This window comes from Anser cygnoides, chromosome 1, assembly GCF_040182565.1.
Source record: "Anser cygnoides isolate HZ-2024a breed goose chromosome 1, Taihu_goose_T2T_genome, whole genome shotgun sequence".
Taxonomy (NCBI): Eukaryota; Metazoa; Chordata; class Aves; order Anseriformes; family Anatidae; genus Anser; species Anser cygnoides.
Genome location: NC_089873.1, coordinates 105,434,525 through 105,454,642, shown reverse-complemented (window position 1 = coordinate 105,454,642; position 20,118 = coordinate 105,434,525). Strand labels below are relative to the sequence as shown.

Here is a 20,118-nt window from a genome sequence, read left to right as displayed (position 1 = left end):
GTGATAACAGAAAGCATTATGAAAAAGCATTTTAAAAAAAGACAATGTAAATAAGGCAAAACAGGAGGAAGCTCCATACAGCTCAGGCTGTAATTTAGTGTATGAGAACATTTCTTTGTACAGAAAGGTTGTAAAATGTTATGCAAAGAAGAAAGGTCTAAAAATATAGATATTTAATTATGATAGTTTGCCTTTGATTCTCTTGGACTATGTTGTTTAAGTGGCTATTTTGAAAGAAAAGAGTACATAAAACCATGTATTTTGAATTAATAGAGACAGCAGTAAACGTCACCATGGAATTAAATACCTGATTGAGCTGTTGTTGGGATTCTTAAGGTCCTGATGAAGTTTTATCACCCATTCCTGATATTCCTGCTTCTGGATAGCACTGGACTGTTTTAATTCATTGGTCCATTTGTTCTCCAAATCCTAACAAGAAGACAGACATAATTTGAGTGTTTTGGGTTCTCTTCTTAAGACAATTATTTGCATGATGTGTTCTAGTTCAACGAATTTAGATTACCTGCTGAGATTCAAAATGCTGAGCCGCTAATGAATTTACATCTTGGTCCGTTAGAGATTTCCCTAGCTCCTGCATCACCTTATCCATCTCTGCTCCTTGTCTGAAAGGGAAAGCAAATGCAGATTTACAAATAACACTTTCAATAAACTGGCAGAGGATGTGCCGTCAATGTGCGCTTGCAACCCAGAAAGCCAACAGTACCCTGGGCTGCATCAAAAGAAGCATGGCCAGCAGGCTGAGGGAGGTGATTCTCCTCTTCTACTCTGCTGTCATTAGACCCCACCTGGAGTACTGTGCTTAGCTCTGGGACTTCCACCACAAGAAAGATATGGACCTGTTGGAGAGAGTCCAGAGGAGGGCCACAAAGATAATCAGAGGGCTAGAACACCTCCCTTATGAAGACAGACTGAGGGTGTTGGGGTTGTTCAGTCCAGAGAAGAGGAGGCTCCAGTGAGATACTATAGAGGCCTTCCAGTACTTTACAGGGGCCTACAGGAAAGTTGGGGAGGGACTCTTTATCAAGAAGTGCACTGGTAGGACAAGAAATAATGGTTCTAAACTAAAAGAGGGTAGATTTAGATTTATGTTTATTAGGATGAAACTCTTTACTATGAAGGTGGCGAGGCACTGGAACAGGTTGCCCAGAGAGATTGTGGATGCCCCATCCCTGGAAGGGGTCAAGGCCAGGTTGGACTGGGCTTTGAGCAACCTGGTCTACTGGAAGTTGTCCCTGCCCATAGCAGGGAGGTTGGAACTAGATGATCTTTAAGGTCCCTTCCGATCCAAACCATTCCATGGTTCTACAGAAAATTCAGCAAACAGCTGAAAGATATGTCATGCAGTACTTTATCCTTCTGCTTTTTTTTGGAATCAGAATCCATACATTTCAAGTCTTCCTGCAGAAACGTTCACAAGATGATAAGACAGTTTCTCTAGATAATCTAATATCTGGATCACTTCACTATCCTTATTATTAGAAGAGTTTTAACTAATATGTGGTCTGAACTGTCCTTGCTGAAATTCAATTACTGTGTTTTTTGTTTATTTTTCTACCAGGACACAGAAAAATCAACGGCTCTTCTAAACAGAAGCATCCCTTTATGCAGGATGGATTGGGGGAGGGATCCAGAAGACCTTACAAGTGGAGCATTCTGAAGAGTCCGATAGGGAGTATATGACAGTGCAATGGATGAACTGCATTTTACAGCAGCTATTTAGTCAGACACTTAATGCTGCCAATGTTAGAGAGGAGTTCTTTATTTTACTCCTTTGAGTTAACAATTTGATCCAAAAATAATGGAAAAGTCACTGGACAAAGTAAAAAAAAAAACAGTAAGTTTTCAGTCTCAGAACCTGAAGAATATTTTCCTTTTACTGAAAGCAATTACAAACTAGATCTTTCAACTTTTATGGTAAGAACATACATATTTTCAATTTAAAATAGCTATTATTTTTAAAAAGCAAGTCCTGTTTTTTTTCCTTTTGATTAAGAATGAATTTTAGAGTCCATAAGATGTATCAAGTAAAATTTCTAGATACTAAAGCCTGTTAAAAACAAGAAGACCAATAAAAGTTTTTAACTCTTGCCCAGGCTAGATACCATAATCCAGAGACAACTGTTATTTTGAAATGGACTTACTCGATCCCTTGCTTAATTTTGCCACCAAGCACAAATGATGCAGACATGGTAACCACCATGAAGTAGGCTAAACTCACTTATTTTTAACAGCCAGATGAGTTTCCAACTCAAGCTACATTCAAAAAGGGAAGCTGTAATTGCTAGGCTGTCCTGCTATCATCAATTCATCCAAATATCTCGTCCCTCCTTTGTCTTCTTCAGTGTCCCTGGCTTCATTTGTCTTTTAATATTCACCCCATCCTTAGCAATGAATCAATTTACTATAACAAAGACTTAGTAATGAATATCCACTAAACAAATCTGAGGGTCAGGGATTCCAAATCAGCTCCCGTGTAAACAGAACATTACCTTCACTCAAGTGGGATAGTCTCAGCTGTCATCAAAATACAAACTTTCACAATTACAGCAAGTAGATATAATAAATTCCACTGAAGTCAATACACAACTCTGTCATACTAGAGCTGTACAAGATTACTGCTCTTAATACTAAGTGCTCTTTTTTCTATATACGTAGTTGAGAAGAGTCAGTAAGCAGCAAAAACCATTATGCTTACATTACTGCAACTTTCATCCCCAAATTAGAGATATATAAGATTCAGAAATATTAGAAAGAAACCACGCAAATAAATATGTAAGATTCATTCTGGAAGTACACTAGAAAGAACCTACAAAAACAGGTATATAACGTGAGCTTAAAAACAAAGAGCACTACCCCTTATAAAACACACCTGCTAAGGATATTTTGGCATCTCACAAGCATTGCCAGGATTCGTTGCTAGTACCTATACTATATATTTGTGTCCATTCATTTTTTTGAACCTATTTAGTTCACGGGGGGGGGGGGGGGGGGGGGGGGAATTAAAACACACAATGCATGTGCTCCTCCTCGTGGACAAAGCAGACACCTGCAGCTTTTCAAGCTTACTGGAGAGACCACAGAGACTTTTACAAAATTCTTCCTTTTAGAGTTTCTGAATTAAAGTTTGTTCAAATCTTTTCCTCATCTTCTCATCTTGTGGAACTTCCGATTTCCTATTTGAATTATATTACAATAAAGGCAAAACATGATACATACTTAAACTTCACTATCTAGATAACCTAAGCACTTAAAACATCAATAGGAATGGAAATAAAACAGCAATGGAAATTAAAATGGAATTTGAATGGAAATTAAAAAAAAAAAAAAGCACAAACCTTGTATTAATCAGATGACCTTTGCTTTTCTAATTTTCAGTGACTGAGGAGAGTGTAAGATAGCTGACCCCAACAATATAAACTAAGCATTACGTGACTAAGTTTAAAGAGGGAAACACAAAACTAAAATAGGGCTTACATTGACAAATACAAATTGACACGCATTATCATACAAGTTGTATACACCCATTAGTATACACCTGTATTTTGTAAGACAACTGAAGAAAAGAATGCAGAATACCTTTCCCGTAGCTTTTTCAATTCCACATCTCTTTCACTTATTAATTCTGAGATGCTAACAAAATAATTGTGTTCCAGGTTTAACAGTGTTTCAGAAGCTGGAGAATGTATCAGATCATGATAAACATCTGCAAAATCTTCATCCCAGCTGGTTTCTTCAGGTTTTGCATACTCTAATGTTGTCTAAAAATTATAAGAGAGATGTCTTTAAAGTCACCATATAATATAAAATAATGATCCCTCATAATGGGGAGGCAAAACCAACTGGGCATTCACACTGATGCACGTCCTTCAACATACATGAATTAGCTCCTTAATTTGAGCTCTCTGTATTCTGCTTCAGCTTTTATCATTTTCTCTCTTCCCATATTCTATTTCAAAGCAACTAGCAGCAGAAGCATTACGGTTTTGCCAACAGTGAAGAATCATTAATTTTCACCACCAACGTGAAAAGAAGAATAATTTAGCACTTACTATTTTAAGTATTTAAGGTGCTGTCAAAAAATAAATCTGCACAACATCATTTGCATTTGATGAAGTTTAGATAGGGTCCAAAACATCAGCTGTGCAAAGAAAAATGTCTTACTAGAAAGGAGGACCAAACTCTGATGTCACTACAATGTGATCAGAAACATTGACTTAAGAAAAATAATTTTTAATTAACAAAGAATGACCCAGAGATGCCAGTTCAGCAGGCTCTTCTATACTGAAACGATCCTTGTATCTGCCGTCACTCCCACCAGATTCAGATGATAAATTTAGATGGTAACATTGAAGAAATGTCAAGATAAAATCATAATCCTAGCACTGAGGCAAGATTTTGAATAAATTTTTTAAGAGTCTGCCTAACCTATTCATAGTAACCTTCAGAGAAGAAGAGGGTAAACTCTTTCAATGATTTGAAACATTTCTATGTTCACCCAATGCAGATTTTTCCTTCTTAAAGATTAAGCTAATTTTATTTTATTCATGTTCATCAAGGCATACAATTTGTTGACAGTTTTCTTTAGGAGACTTCATTGGTATTTTTGAGGTTCTAGATGGGATCAAAGCAAATCTTATTCTTTGATTCTAATGTATTATAACTCAGATCTAATTTTGTTTGACAGTCACTAGCTATTTTACTTCTCCATTTTGTTTTTTTAAACTCTACCAAATTTTTGCCAATAATGAGAGAAATTCAGGAAAAAAACTGACTTATAAGATCCAGGGTGAATACCTAATAATCACTTTGGAATAAAAGCAAAAAAAAATCGTAAGAATTGTAAAAATGAATTTCAATGTAATTTTGTACCTTCCCGTAAGTGATTACGTCTGCATACACATGCATACACACACAAAGCAAATTCTGAACATTAATTTTTCAGCCTTAACCTTACCTCTTTATAAGCTTTAGACCAAGTATCTGCCAGCTGGTTTATGTCTACTTTTCCTGATTTCACTGCTTCCAGAGCCATTTCAGCTTCTCTATCATAATCTTTTATAGTTTCCTCTTCTATGAACTTACTAAGAGATTGCTTCAGGTCTATTATAACAAACAGAGAATGGCCCATCAACAAAACCATTAAAGTGGAAGTATCAGCAATCAGCTAGGAAACATACAAAGAACATTTTCTGAAAACCTTTTACTTAGGCATTTTTCTTCTAGTACTGCCATTTTCTTAAATGTTTAGCTATTAAAAAAAATTAAAACATTTCTACTAAGTACCTTTCTTTTGGTTTCTTCAAGTGTGGTGTAAAAGATTAATGGGCATGAATATATGACACTAAAAATTCAAAATTTAAAATTTCAAGCCTTACCATTTTCTATAAAACATGGCAGATTGTGCAGAAGCATTATACGTCCATGCAGATGACTAATATTTTCTTGCACAGGAAATTTAAGGGGCACTGTAAGCACTAAATGTTGATTTCCAGCATTGAATTCATACACATAGTCTCTCTCCCGAATGCAGATGTTTCCTTTATTAGGCTTCATCTTCGAGTTGAATTCCTGTACTAGCAATAAAATTTGCATGAGTTAAATTCTAGTAAAATCATAAACAAATTGCTAACAAAAAGCATGTTTTGTTAACAATTAACAATTTCTAGTTTTTAAAACTTTAAAACCTGCATTTTTCATAAATATTCATCTCATTTTTGACGACTGCATTGGTAGGAGCTGAAGCCCAAATGTTATTTTCCAAAACAGCGAGTGTTTCCAAACTGTAATCGAGTGTATCAGTGTATGAATTAGGATAATTACTCTCATGAGTAACTACAAAATTCTTGACTTAAAGGCAGAACCAGGACAGAAGGAACCTACATAAACAGCTACCTTTAACTGCAACGCTGTGACTGATGACATGCCTATCTCAGGAACTGAAACAGTTTATAGTGCAGCAGCAATTTATTTCCTCCTTTCCACTGGTGGCAGAGTGGAAGAAAAAGAAAGGACATGGACCTGTTAGAGCGAGTCCGGAGGAGGCCACACGGATGATCAGAGGACTGGAGCACCCCTGCTATGAAGACAGGCTGAGGGAGTTGGGGTTGTTCAGCCTGGAGCAGAGAAGGCTCCAGGGAGACCTTAGAGCGGCCTTCCAGTACCTAAAGGGGGCCTGCAGGAGAGCTGGGGAGGGACACTGTCAGGGGGTGGAGTGATAAGACAAGGGGGAATGGCTTTAAAGTAAAAGAGGGGAGGTTTAGATTGGATATGAGGAATAAATTCTTCACTCAGAGGGTGGTGAGGCCCTGGCACAGGTTGCCCAGAGAAGCCGTGGATGCCCCATCGCTGGAGGAGCCCAAGGCCAGGCTGGATGGGGCTGGGGGCACCCCGGGCTGTCCCTGCCCACGGCAGGGGGACCGATGGGGTCTGCAAGGTCCCGTCCAGCCCCAACCATTCTATGATTTCAAACCAAACCCAAACCGCTTACCACCAACCAAACACCTCCCAGGGCAGCCAAAGCTAAGCCAAGGCCGGGCCGCGCCCGGCCGCAGGGAGGAATCCGAGCGGCGCCGCCCCCCACCAGCCCCAGCCCCAGCCCCAGCCCGGCCTCACCTCCGCGCCGCGCCGGCACCCGCGGGCGAGCGGGCTGCGCGAGCTTCGCGTCCGGAGGCGCAGATTCGCGACCAGCCGCTCTGTGGCGAATGTGCGGCGCGGGGCGGGGCGGGGGCAGTGTCGTCATGGCCGCGGGCACGGCGCGGCCGGTGCGGAGGTGAGGGCCGGGGGGGGGGGGGGAGGCGTTTCCTAGAAAGCCGGCGGCCGTTGGCGCCCGTTGCCCGCCCGTTGCCCGCCCTCGGCTGAGGGGGCCCGGCTGGGGCCCCGCTGGCCCCGACCCTTGCCTATAAGGGTGGTGAGGCTCTGGATCAGGTTGCCCAGAGAAGCTGTGGGTGCCCCATCCCTGGAGGTGTTCAAGGCCAGGCTGGATGGGGCCCTGGGCAACCTGGTCTGGTGGGAGGTGTCCCTGCAGGGGGAGTGGGACTGGATGGCTTTAAGGTAGAGCTCAAATCGCTCAACGACTGTGATTCTTAATAACCTTACAGTAAAACGTCTGAATATGCATTGTTTTTTTTCCTTAAAATCCTGACTTACCCAAAGTCAAGTATTAGCAAGTAAAGATTCTCACTCCAAAATGATTAACTCTGTGTGGTTTTGCCACAGGAGCAAGAAAGTTGTTGATTATTCGGAATTTGGTGATGATGGTAAGTGATGTATTCCTGTACGTAACAAAAATGCCAAACACTAATGCCACAACCCAAAGCATCGGTGGAGTGTTCTTAATCTATTAGTTCAGTGACAGGGCTGTTACTGCTTTTAGTGGAAGTAAACTGTGCACACTGTTAAAACTCCTGATTCAACAGGAATATGATGACTGTAAGCCAGAGTATAATAACAGTGTATTAGGGAACTGGTGAATACACGGTGTTATTGCAAGAAAATTGTTTCTTTCCCTGCCTTAGTTTTCAGGGAGAATTGCTTGTTCCGTGTCCTCCTGAAGATGAGTTTGCAGGACTGTAAGTCAGAATATTGTCAGGAGTTGTGGATGGTCTGTACATAGATCTAACATTCCTCTTGCAGCTCTGTACCTTGATGGGTTCTGGGTAAGAACTTAGCAGTCAAATTTTGAGGTTCATTGATAAGAAAAATAGATTGCAGGCTCTTTATTTTCATGACAGTCCTTCTTTCCTCTAAGCCCCAATTGGTGTCACATATTTTCCTTACTGAAGTTGGGTTTCCTTACTTTCATGGATTTGGATTATGAATTTTTTGTTGCTGTTGTTTGTTTGTTTTCCTGCTTGCTCTTTGTCTGTTAGTGAGATGCATTGAATAGTATGAAGTGATGGGAAGGAGAGGGTAAAGTAAATAATGTTGATGGTCCCTTGTGAGTCCTGCAGGTTAATGCAGAGTGTTAATTTCATGAGTTTAAATGTGGTAAATGTGGTGCATGACTTTTCTTAGTTTTTAAGTGACCGTTTGTAATAGAAAAGAAAAGTTAAATCTCTTTTCATCTGTCCCTCAGATGTTTTGTGTTTTTTTTTTTTTTTTCCTCAGCATTGATCATATATATGTTCTGTGGCATTTAGGAAGCACTGAAGATTATTATATTTTTTTAATTATTTTGCACTGTGAACTGCAGTGTCTTCAGTTGGAAGAAAGGCGGTCTCCATGCCTTCTAATTTTCTTGGAAAACTGGAGAAAATATATTGTATTTGCTAACAGACAACTTGAGAAAGCTAGAAAAAGGGAAGCAGGAACATTTCTAATTAACAGGAGTCATTAATGGGAACAATTCACAAAACCTCAGGACTATAAAACTGATTAGTGACAATGATTGATGTTATAAAAATTATTGTTCAGTATATAACAAGGTGAAACTTTAGTTATTAAAACTGTGGTAACAAATGGGACCTTGAATAAAAATTGAAATGATCACCATTAAAACAGATCTGAAAGAAGTCTTGTTAAATTTTCATTAAAAATACATTTAAGAACTGCTGTTACACTGTTCTGTGCTGTTACACTTTTCCTGGTTTTTTTTTTTTTTCCATTTTTTTTAATAGAGTAGATTTCAAAAAGGCTATGTTTGGTGTATTTTCAGTGTATGATGAAATTGGGTTGAGTGACTTGTTTTTGGCCACGTGGAAGAATATAGTGGAGGAAACCTAATTAAAGTTTGTTATTATTTCCTAAATAGATGAAGACTTTGCATGTATAGCTGCACCTTTAAGCAAAAAATCCAGAACACAGCTGAAGGAACCAAAGAAGGAGAAAAAAGAGAAGCAAAAAATAACACACAAAGAATTAACTCCATCACAAAAGCAGGCACCTAGTAAAAGGTGAGAAGTGTTGAAATGTGGTTAACTGTGTTTGAAGTAAGAAGCTGTATTTCAATAGTAGTATTTGTGGTGTTTTTTGTTGTTGCTGTTTTTTTTTTTCCTAGAGTTTTAAACAGCTGAGAGTAAAAACCTAACATATTAGTGTGGTAATGATTTTCAGCTATAATGGTATAGTTGCAAAACAAGGGTATAATAACCTTACATAGGGTCAGGAAAAGTTGCCTGAGGTCAGTAGTGAACTATGTCTATCATTTTTTACAGCTTTAAACTACAGCAATCTACCTGCATAGGTGCAGAAACAGATTTAGACGTCTGATCTTGTCTTGGTATTTCTACAGTGCAAAATAATTGTAAGAATTCTGTATTACTTAAGGACTTGAATAACTGATAACTACAAAGACAAGTTTGACTCCTTAGAAAAAACATATTTAAAGTTTAATAGAAAATAGAGAGTCAGTGTCAATTAAAAAATCTGATTATTTTGATGGTAAAGTTTTGTATAAATGTTCTGTTTCAATGCAGTATTTCAAGCAAATGTTATTAGCCTTTCCTGTGATAATACCAGTTATTAGGTCTTATACACACAGTGTTCCAAAAGCATCGTACTTTTAAGTATAGTGTGCTTTAAATATTACTTTCTACTTTATTGAAGTCTCTTCAGGAAGTAATTCATAGTATGATGATAATTTCTTTACAAGCACTGGAATTCAAAGTTTAGTAAGTCAGAAATAGATCTGTAACACTCATTTCATTGTATTATTACTTAGCCTGTTTGTTTTTTCAGAATATCCTTGGATGACAAACTCTATCAAAGAGATCTGGAAGTTGCCTTAGCCTTATCTGTCAAAGAAAAACCAACAAATATCCTTGAGGTGCAAAATTCAGAAGAACAAGGTTATTTTACAGTTCAATGCAACACTCTATTTATATGTAGTGAATTTTGACACGACTGAATTTATTTTGCAAAGAAATAGCTTGAAAGTCATGTTTTATTTCAAGATGTCATTATGAAGAAATGAGAATTTCTAGCTTGTGCCTGTCTTCTTAAGTTCATGTGTTTTTTTCTGTGAGAAAAGTAACTTTCTCTAAGATTTTTCAAATAGATTGTTTAGAGACAGATAAAAACGCTATTTTCACTTCTTAATATCGTCACTTTTTAAAACATCATTTTCATATATTAATGTTTAATATTTTTAAAAATTTTATTTTCTGGATCCTAAAACAGGTAAGAATATTGAATCAGAAAATAGGAGACCTGTTTTTACCAACTGCAGTGTAGACAGTGAACTTTTAGGTAAGTTGCTCTCATATTATGTGTTTTCATAAATAGCATTTAAATTTACATTTAAGTATGTTTTTCTCTTATTTCTGATGGATTTTATTTTTCACCTATGTGGAAAAAAAGCTTATTTATTTTAAAATATTCTTAACTTTGAGGGATGCATTCATTTTTTCATTAAAATGTCCTAAAATTGGAAAAACGCTGCTCCTTAATGTGTCCAGAATGTCAAAGCATCAAGTATATGTGGCCAAAACATATGCTGTGCCACTGGGAACTTTTTCATATTTCTGATTTTGTTTTTGTGCATCTGTACTTTCATTAGTTTGATTACAGATAAATACTGATAACTTTCATTCCTAGATAGAACAGTTTTGCCAGTTAAGTGGCATTGAGTACACCCTCAGCAAGTTTGCCAGCGACACCAAGCTGTGTGGTGTGGTTGGCACGGTGCAGAGAAGAGATGCCATACAGGGGGACTTTGACAGGCTCAAGAGTTGGGCCTGCATGGACCTCATGAAGTTCAACAAGGATAAGCAGAAGGTGCTGCATCTGGGCTGGGGCAATCCCAAGCACAAATACAGGCTGGGTGGAGAATGGATTGAGAGCAGCCTTGAGGAGAAGGACCCTGGGGTGCTGGTGGATGAAAACTGAACGTGAGCCCGCAATGTAGGCTTGCAGCCCGGAAAGCCAACTGTATTGCATCCAAAGAAGCATGGCCAGCAGGTCAGATGAGGTGATTCTCCCCCTCTACTCTGCTTTCATGAGAACCCACCTGGAGTGCTGTGTTCAGCTCTGGGGCCCCCAGCACAAGGAAGACCTGCTGGAGCAAGTCTGGAGGAGGGCCATGAGGCTGATCAGAGGGCTGAAGCACCTCTCCTGTGAAGAAAGGCTGAGGGAGTTGGAGTTCTTCAGCTTTGAGAAGAGAAGGCTTCGGGAAGACATTACAGTGGCCTTCCAGTATACTTTAAGGGGTGCCACAGAAAAGATGTGAAGGGACTCTTTTTCAGGGAGTGTACTGATATGACAAGAGTTGGTGGTTTTAAGCTAAAAGAGGGTAGATTTAATGAGGTAGATATAATGCAGAAATTCTTCACTGAGGGTAGAGAGGCACTGAAACAGGTTGCCCAGAGAAGCTGTGGATGCCCCATGCCTGGAAGGTTTCAAGGCCAGGCTAGATGGGGCTTTGAGCAACCTGGTCTAGTGCAAGGTGTCCCTGCCCATGGCAGGGGGGTTGGAACTAGGTGATCTTTAAGGTCCCTTCCACCCAAACCATTTCATGATTCTGTGATTCTATAAAATGAGAACCACATGAAAACATGTGCAGATAACCTGCTACTCTAACAGTGTACTTTGAAAAACAAAAATGAATTCTCGTCCCTAAGACTCAAAACCTGCTTCTTTTTCAGTTATAGAGAGAGCAGAGTTACTGTGAATTTGGATTAATTAGACCAACTTCTGTTTTTTAGGTCTTGATCAGGTTCTACATGATGACATGCCTAGGAGTGGCTGTAGGCAAAGGACGGCAGCATCTAAAGCTCTGTCACATCAGAAGAAGTCACTGACCATTGACAGTGATGACAGAGAGCACGTTACTGACTCTGAGCCAGAGTCTGTACCAGGTAGTCTGTAGAAACTGTCTGCTTAGGAGTTCTTGTAATGTGATTACTTATACTGAGGTTATATATGCAGGGAAGTGCGTACTGCTTCTAATATATCTTTCCTCCCCTCTTAACCAAAGCATTATGTTTTAATTGTAGTGTTTGTTTTTGCAGTTGTATTCTGAGGTTTGCATCAAAACTGAATCTGGAGACCTGCCAGGTGTTAAGTGCTTTCAGTACTGGCTTTGTTTAAGCTTATTAAAGAAGTAGCCTTCTTTCTGCCCCAGAGAAGGGCAACGAAGCTGGTGAGGGGCCTGGAGAACAAGTCTTATGAGGAGCGGCTGAGGGAGCTGGGGTTGTTTAGCCTGGAGAAGAGAAGGCTCAGGGGAGACCTCATCGCTCTCTTTAGGTACCTTAAAGGAGGCTGTAGAGAGGTGGGGGTTGGTCTGTTCTCCTACGTGCCTGGTGACAGGACGAGGGGGAATGGGCTAAAGTTGTGCCAGGGGAGGTTTAGGTTGGATGTTAGGAAGAACTTCTTTACTGAAAGGGTTGTTAGGCATTGGAATGGGCTGCCCAGGGAGGTGGTTGAGTCACCATCCCTGGAGGTCTTTAAAAGACGTTTAGATGTAGCCCTTAGTGATATGGTTTAGTGTAGGACTTGTTAGTGTTAGGGCAGAGGTTGGACTAGATGATCTTGGAGGTCTCTTCCAACCTAGACGATTCTGTGATTCTGTGATTCTTTCCTTCTTCCAATTCTCATCCGTCAGAAAACCTTTCCGTGTCTGATTGGATGCCAGTCTAGCCCATTGCTGTGATTCTGGTAGGAGCCAATTGTTGAATGCCTAGAAAACATGATAGACATCTCTCTCTCTTATCCCCCAGTTGTTAACATGTCTCTATCCAATCTTTTGTCCTTTACAGCAAGCCTTATTGGAAAATACTTCTAAAATTATCAGTGAAATAAAATATCTGGGGGATAGTCTAGATATTGCTGTCAGAAAGCTATTTCTAAGACTTGCCCGTATGTTATTTTCTTAAATAGTAAACCTATAAAACTTCTGCAGCTGAATTTTGACAAAGTATTTTTACTTTGTATTTTTGTCTTCATATTTCCATTTTTTCCAAATTTCCATATTGCTCTCTACAGCTACCCGAAAGGAAGTTGTGGGGAGCTGGGGGTTGACTTCTTCTCGCAGGTAACTTGTGACAGGACTAGAGGGAATGGCCCCAAGTTGTGCCAGGGGCGGGCGTTATGTTGGAAATTTGGAGATATTTTTTCTCAGAGTAGTCAGGCATTGGAACAGGTTGCCCAGGGAGTGGGCTGTGGAGGTGGAGTCACCGTCCCTGGGGGTGTTTAAGGAAAGGTTGGACCTGGTGCTTAGGGACGTGGATTAGTGGGTGACATTGGTGGTAGGGTGATGGTTGGACCAGATGATCTTGAAGGTCTTTTCCAACCAAAATGATTTTATGATTCCACTTTAAATATTCATGAGCAAGAATATGTAAAAATTCAAAGTGCTGTCAAATAATTTTAACTCTTTCATCTTGCACATGTGGGATATTTTAAATTAATAATTAAAAACTGTTTAAAGAATTATTATTTGCAGTTTATACCAGGGTGTGTTGACTTACTAAAAAAACAGAGAGAGAAATCTGTAGATAGAGAATGTATTATGACAGCTATTTCACAGAATCACAGAATTGTAGGGGTTGGAAGGGACCTCGAGGGATCATCGAGTCCAACCCCCCTGCCAAAGCAGGTGCCTTAGAGCAGGCTGCCCAGGTAGGCGTCCAGACGGGCCTTGAATATCCCCAGAGAAGGAGATTCCACAACCTCCCTGGGCAGCCTGTTCCAGTGCTCCGTCACCCTCACTGTGAAGAATTTCTTTCGCATGTTGGTGCAGAACTTCCTGTGCTCTATCTTGTGGCCATTGCCCCTTGTCCTGTCCCACAAACCACTGAAAAGAGGTTGTCCAAATCCCTCTGTCTCCCACACCTCGGGTATTTATAAACATGGATGAGATCCCCAATTTCTTTCTCAGTTCATCATATAAATATGTGCAAAACTGTATGCTTAAGATACACTGGTTCTTCACATTCAGAGTGAGATGAGAAGATCCTGGAGTAATAATAAATTATATTTCCTGTAAAAGAGATGAAATCCCTTTACCTTGACATAGATGAGGAATCAGAAGAAGATTCAGATTATAATGAAGGTGATGATGAAGACTTTGCTATGGAAAAGAAGAAAGCCAAAGGAAATAAAAAAGAAACTAAACAAAAGAGGCAGGCTGAAAAAGAAAAGAAGACTCCCACATCCAAGATTAATACTACAGGTAAGTTTCTCCTAGAAATCTGAAATAAACTCCTTTATAATGAAAATTCCTTTTGTATACAAGGAACAATGCCTGTACCTTTGACAGTGTTTTTTGTTTGATGCTTATCATCATTTTTCCTATTTAAAAACAAGTATTTTAAAAGACCTGAAGGAACAAATAAGATTAGTTGACAAACTGACTTCAGAGTTATGATGAAAAAGGCTATATGCAGAGTAAAAGGGAAATAGCAATGAGAAAAAATCCTGAAAGAAAAAAGGCTTTATAGTAAACAAACATTGCTTACTATAAAAATAGACAAAATTGAATAGTTTTTCTTCCTAAAACTAGCTTTTAAGAAAAGGTTAAATAATACTGAGTGATCTGAGGATTTAAAATATATATGTGTGTGTGTGTGTGTGTGTGTTGTGTGTGTGTATAAATATATATGTATATAATATCAGGGCGTGTTCTTGCATTTACATGTATGAATCTTTAATTCAAGGGTAGCCAAACAATGCTAGTGCTAATAACTGTTGGGTGAAAGTGTTAAATATGCAGCTTGTTCGGACTGAAGTTGTTCACTGTATTGCTAACACAATTTACTTTCATCTAAACAGCTTAAGAAAATTCTTACCCTTGTGTTCATCTTGTGTCTGACTTGATAATGTCTTTTAATTTCAATGCTGAGTTTACAATACATAATTTAGTTTATCTTTAGTTTTAGTTATGACAAGGAATGGTTTGCTTTGAATAGTTGACAGAGGAATCTTAGCTTTTAGCAATTTAGTATCTGGAACATCTTTAACAAGAAATTCTTGCAGTGCTTATTTACAAACTAGTGTTGTAATTCCAGCATGTAACAGGACTGACTGTTTAAATATATATCGCTGTTTGGAAGATAAGGCATTATTAACATACATATTTGTTTCACTCAATTCAGAGAGGTCTTGCTGTAAAGGGATCTATCATCTTATACAGTGTGATAATTTCTCTGTAAAAGTATTATTCTAAGGCTGGTTTTATTTTTTAAGTATCGCCTGTAGTTTCTCCTTCACTGATAACGGAACTAAAATCTGAGCCAACACAGATGTCCAGTTCTTCAGAACCAATTGGAAGGCCTTTACACGCATCAAGTCCTGTAACAGAGAAGAAGCCTAAATGGATACCACCAGGTACGTGTGAGATTGTAACTATAAACAGATACATTGGTTGTCTTAAGTTTCCAGAATTCTCTCCTAAAAGCAGACAAACAAACAGTATTTTGGAACAACTATTGCCCTCTTAAAATGCAAGGTATTCTTTTAACCCTAGGTTAAAAAATAAAACAAAACAAAAAGCTATCTCCGTGCTTCTTTTCCTCTTACAGCATTATCCTTAACTCCTTTATGTGGGAAGGATAATGAAATATTTTCCAGAGTGTGAAGCAGATTTTAATCAAGAGATTGTCTTGTGGCCTCTTCTCTCTTAAGAGCTTTCTTTATCTCTGGTATGTGCTGCATTGTTATATATTTTAAACAAATAATGTTAAAAATGTGTTGAAGTGCTTTAACTGCTTTAGTAAAGCAAATACTTAGAAGCTTTAGGTTATCAGAATGTTTAAGCTGCTGCTGCTGACTCCTAACTCTTTCTTTGGTTTTCCTTAATATTTACTTTCCTTTAACGCACACATTTATTTTTTTGTTTGACTCCTTTCTCTCAAGCTTTCTTTTGTCACTTGACTTTGTGTTCTATTCTGTGACTGTCTGTGGAGCACCTGAAAATGCACAGTAGACCAGGAACAATGTTTTTGTGTTTGTCCAGTACCACATGGTTGTGTTTCTCTGAGTTGCTTGTTACTTAAAATCACAGAATCACAGAATCGTCTAGGTTGGAAGAGACCTCCAAGATCATCTAGTCCAACCTCTGTCCTAACACTAACAAGTCCTACACTAAACCATATCACTAAGGGCTACATCTAAACGTCTTTTAAAGACCTCCAGGGATGGTGACTCAACCACCTCCCTGGGCAGTCCATTCCAATGCCTAACAACCCTTTCAGTAAAGAAGTTCTTCCTAACATCCAACCTAAACCTCCCCTGGCGCAACTTTAGCCCATTCCCCCTCGTCCTGTCACCAGGCACGTAGGAGAACAGACCAACCCCCACCTCTCTACAGCCTCCTTTAAGGTACCTGTAGAGAGCGATGAGGTCTCCCCTGAGCCTCCTCTTCCCGAGGCTAAACAACCCCAGCTCCCTCAGCCGCTCCTCATAAGACTTGTTCTCCAGACCCCTCACCAGCTTCGTTGCCCTTCTCTGAACTCTCTCGAGCACCTCCATGTCCTTCTTGTAGCGAGGGGCTGTGTGCCATACCTGCTGGAGTGGCTCCCAAATAGAGTGATTCTCTGCAAGTATGCTGATTTTCATGTGCTTTTGTGGTATGTTGTTCTGATCTTTATTGCAATGTCTTTAGAATACTTTTTTTGTTCTGCTTTGAATGCTATAAAAAGACAGGAGTTACGATTTTTTTTTCTTAAAACTGCTTACACCTTTTTGTTTTAAAATTATTTTCAGCTGCATCGGGAAGCACTAATAACATTGGGATATATGCTTCGGTTAAGTCACCTACTCATGGTCTTAGACTTGGCCTCTCCAGACTAGCAAGAGTCAAACCACTGCATCCCAGTGCTACCAGCAGTTAACTGGTCGTTGACAAGGTATCATGTGAAGGACTGTGTTTAGAAAAGACCTTGGAAAGCATTTTGCTTATAAGTAGAGCGTTGAAAACCAGCGGACAGCAAAAGCTTCATGGCATCATCTGCTTTGCGGGACAGTTGTTATGTACATTTCTAATACTGCAGAGTTTTTATTCTGTAAAATGCTAGGCATCCCTAAGTGCTATTGAATAATAATATTTTTTAACCAAGGTGACATCTGGTCACTAGTTCTTTTATGGGTTATACTCTGAGATAGGGGTTTATAATAATTGTCATTCTCTGATATATGAACATGCCATTAAAATAGTCAGAAATACTATGTCAATTACGGATTTTTTTTATCTCAAATGGATTCTTAACACAAGTGAAAGTTACAGTATAAAAAAATATTTATGGGAAGAGACATCACTTTTACCCCTCCGTTCTTGGAAAATTTCTCTTCACTCTCAAAATCTGTTAGTGTTTGCATAACTTATGTGTTTCTATTCATTTTTTAAAAAAATGTAATATAGATATGAATGGTATTTAGAATGCTATATTAAAAAAAAGTAAAATAAAATACTTTATATAATCTAATCTTAGTAATTCATTCTATTAATTTTGAAGTTCATTTCCAAATTTTGGCTACAGTCCTGCAAATATTTTTGCATGTGAATAATTTACTGGAAGTCAATAGCATTACTCAGACTCAGATAATAAGGATTTTGCTTTGGGCTCCTTGATCTTTGGTGAAGACTGATATCCTGCATATTTATTGAATTTTTATAAAACTTGAAGTGACAGTTACTTTGTCATAAGACTGAGCTTTTAGACATAATTAGTCCACAAATGTAAATAATTTCCAGTGTAAGCATGTTGGTTATGCCAGATGCCACAGTAGATGCTTTTGGTCCTGTATTACTTAAAAGGATTTGGTCATGAACGAGTGAGTTGTATTCACATAACTGAAGATTCCAGGTTTCTTAACATACATGATAGTGTTAAAAGAATATATGGGCCTATTGTTCAGAGTGATTATGCAGGTAAAAAGCATGGTGTTCCTTGAGTAAAAATATGATATCATATACTCATTTTTTACTGTATAGTATTTAAATGATTAAAACAAGATATTTACAAACACATATTAAAAATAAGAGGCACGTTGCCTTATGGAAGGACTTTAAAGGAATCTGTGGATCAAAGTGTTTCTCAGAAACAAGGAAACTCATCGTTGTGACTTATAATTGCACTTTATCCACATTTTGGATGCCTGACTCCTGGCATGGAATCACATAGCTTTGAGTGAGGCAGGGCCTGGTGAACTGGACTAAGGGAGTTTAGGGATGGCATGTGCCTGATGTCTCTGGTACCTGTCTGCCTCATTTGTGAGTTGTCTTAGCTTGCTAAAATGGCGCATCAGAAAAATAGAACTTCGCAGCAGATTGTCAGCAGGTGAGCTTGAGACTGCTTCCAAAGTTGAACAAGAAGTACCCACAGGAAAAGGTAGGTATCTAAGAATAATGCTTGTGACAACTAGGAGGTGGATGTTGTATTATTCCTCTCCTTGATTGACTTTTTGTGCTTATTTAACTGGCCCCCTTCTGAGATGTACGGTGGATAAGCAGCTGCAGCAGAACAGGAAGCATGGAGAGCCCTGGGCCCCAGGGTGGTTCAATGCAGCATCCCAGTCTGCTACCCTCCATTCATGCTTCAGTCATTTTCTTTCCAGAAGAAAGAAAAGGTCATGCAAAAGAACATCTTCGTGGTCCATCACTGCATCACAGTCACCAGGTTTCTTTCTATTGAAATTAAACTGTCATGAATTGTTTTGCTTTTATGTTTTTTTCAGGATAAATTAAGATCTCATGATGTTATATCTTTTCCTGCTATACAGGGAAATGTACATAACAATGGAAAATATTTCCTCAATGTTATGCTTTCAAAAGATATTCCTGCAATTAGTAGATTTAGGAATCCCAGGTTTCACTGACCTTCCATTCATCTTGTTTTGTTTTTTTTGTTATTTTTTTCCATGAAACATACAGTTGAGACTTGTGTTGCTCAGGTCTCAGTGTTGGCGTTTTCATACTTTCAGAAATGACATAGCAGTCTGCCACCTGTCCTTGGGACCCTTGGGTTTGTATGTGTTTCCAGTTCATGAGGATTTTCCAGTTGTTTCTATACTTTTTTTTTCACTGAGTGAAAGTTCCATATAGGCAATTAGAGGGAAAAAAAGTGCCTTCGCAAGGTAAAAGTTAAATGTTCCTATTTGTGTTTCAAGGCCACTCTGTACCCAACCTGAAGAAAACAGGTCTTGCCAGTAGGTAGGGATTGTTTACATAAAAGACTTGTTCTTTTCTGTCCTGAATTATTAAAGAGCATGGTCAGAAGTGGCCACATTGATTTGGACGCTGTAATTGTTACAATAACTAGTTTGTTTTTTCATTTGTTTGTTTTCCTGGTAGTAACAGGAGTTGTGTTATTCCAGCTAGTTTCAGTCTTGGGAAACTTTTTTTTTTCTCTGAAAAGTACATTTAATTTAGTTTTCTTACTGCTCTAAATATTAAACAGCACTACACAGAAATCTCTATGCATCATTCCTCCAGTGGTTGCATGGTGGTGTGATAGGGAATGCATATGATTTCAGTCTGTAAAGCAATCAGAAAGATTAACAAAGTGCATCCCTTAACAAGTCAGAGTCCAGTTTTCACATATTTGCTCTTTCTGAAGTGCATCTGTATTAGTAACAGAGTAACAACATGATTGTTAAAGAATAGATCACTATTTTTAGATGTAAACTTTGCTGCCAAGTCCTTCCAGTTGCAACTGACTTCAGTAGATAATCTGTCTGATCTAGAGATCACCTCTTACTTCCGAACAACAGTTCCTTTCAAGTGTTGATGGCAGCTCCAGATATACTGTGTTCCTAGAGGTGGAATCAACAATAACATAGGTGAAAGCTGTCTCTGCGTTGCTGTATGTGCGGTTCAGTTGCTATGACCACAGGAATGCAGGTTGGTCATGCAGAACAAGGCTGCATCACAGACACACTTCAGAATTCTGGCAGCCTGGAGGCACTATGCTCCGAGAATGATAAATAAGCTTATTCTGAAACAAGCATTAAAAAAGTTAAAAATGCCTAAAATTCAGGGACATAAAAGTGTGAAATTGCTCTGAATATTTATAAAGTATGCTTATGTACCTACAGACCTTCTATGTCATCAGTGCATTTCTCACTTCCTACTCTCTTTGAGAGTAGAGATAATGCCAGAAAAAAAAGAGGAGGAAATTGCCAGACAAGTAAGACCAGCATAAACCTACAAAGCAGCCGTTAAAG

At 38.8% G+C, this 20,118-nt stretch overlaps 3 protein-coding genes across 16 annotated transcripts in view; 2 read left to right on the top strand and 1 right to left on the bottom strand.

The window, feature by feature from the left end:
• Positions 1 to 6,762, bottom strand: part of FERRY3 (FERRY endosomal RAB5 effector complex subunit 3) — a 23,927-nt gene extending 17,165 nt beyond the window's left edge. For 2 of the 7 annotated variants that reach the window (XR_007169433.2, XR_007169432.2), the window contains exons 1-6: positions 6,634 to 6,762; positions 5,397 to 5,594; positions 4,976 to 5,121; positions 3,598 to 3,779; positions 524 to 623; positions 308 to 429 (exon numbers count right to left, since the gene is read on the bottom strand). Coding sequence is in view for 5 of the 7 variants with exons in the window: in XM_048079972.2 (XP_047935929.2) it covers positions 308 to 429; positions 524 to 623; positions 3,598 to 3,779; positions 4,976 to 5,121; positions 5,397 to 5,574 (728 nt within the window). In the remaining 2 variants the exon portion in view is untranslated. Of the gene's footprint in view, positions 1 to 307; positions 430 to 523; positions 624 to 3,597; positions 3,780 to 4,975; positions 5,122 to 5,396; positions 5,595 to 6,039; positions 6,171 to 6,633 lie in introns of those variants that run through there. The other 5 variants (XM_048079972.2, XM_048079973.2, XM_048079974.2 and 2 more) reach the window with 4 other exon arrangements.
• On the top strand, positions 6,686 to 20,118 carry RAD51AP1 (RAD51 associated protein 1). Of its 5 annotated transcripts, XR_007169437.2 has the most exons (10): positions 6,686 to 6,790; positions 7,237 to 7,277; positions 8,771 to 8,912; positions 9,697 to 9,806; positions 10,138 to 10,206; positions 11,661 to 11,813; positions 13,946 to 14,128; positions 15,142 to 15,282; positions 15,477 to 15,596; positions 16,660 to 17,378. XR_007169437.2 is itself a non-coding variant. In XM_048079977.2 (9 exons), exons 1-9 carry the CDS (start codon positions 6,723 to 6,725, stop codon positions 16,785 to 16,787), a joined length of 1,035 nt encoding a protein of 344 aa, XP_047935934.2. In that variant the 5' UTR covers positions 6,686 to 6,722; the 3' UTR covers positions 16,788 to 20,118. The 5 variants fall into 5 exon arrangements, 4 of the variants coding, with proteins under 4 accessions (XP_047935934.2, XP_047935935.2, XP_047935936.1 ...); XM_048079977.2 differs by lacking the exon at positions 15,477 to 15,596 and having other exon boundaries at positions 16,660 to 20,118; XM_048079978.2 differs by lacking the exon at positions 15,477 to 15,596 and having other exon boundaries at positions 13,973 to 14,128.
• DYRK4 (dual specificity tyrosine phosphorylation regulated kinase 4) overlaps positions 19,944 to 20,118 on the top strand; it is a 46,467-nt gene continuing 46,292 nt past the window's right edge. For 2 of the 4 annotated variants that reach the window (XM_048079968.2, XM_013197253.3), the window contains exon 1: positions 19,944 to 20,081. The gene's annotated coding sequence lies outside the window, so the exon portion shown is untranslated. Of the gene's footprint in view, position 20,118 lies in introns of all 4 variants that reach the window. The other 2 variants (XM_013197255.3, XM_013197252.3) reach the window with 1 other exon arrangement.

Bases quoted from the DNA above. Each gene is read 5' to 3' on its own strand.
- RAD51AP1 (XM_048079977.2), top strand. From the start codon at position 6,723: ATGTGCGGCGCGGGGCGGGGCGGGGGCAGTGTCGTCATGGCCGCGGGC. The intron at 7,278-8,770 runs GTAAGTGATGTA...TTTCCTAAATAG, and splicing joins TTCGGAATTTGGTGATGATG to ATGAAGACTTTGCATGTATA. The intron at 14,129-15,141 runs GTAAGTTTCTCC...TTATTTTTTAAG, and splicing joins ATCCAAGATTAATACTACAG to TATCGCCTGTAGTTTCTCCT.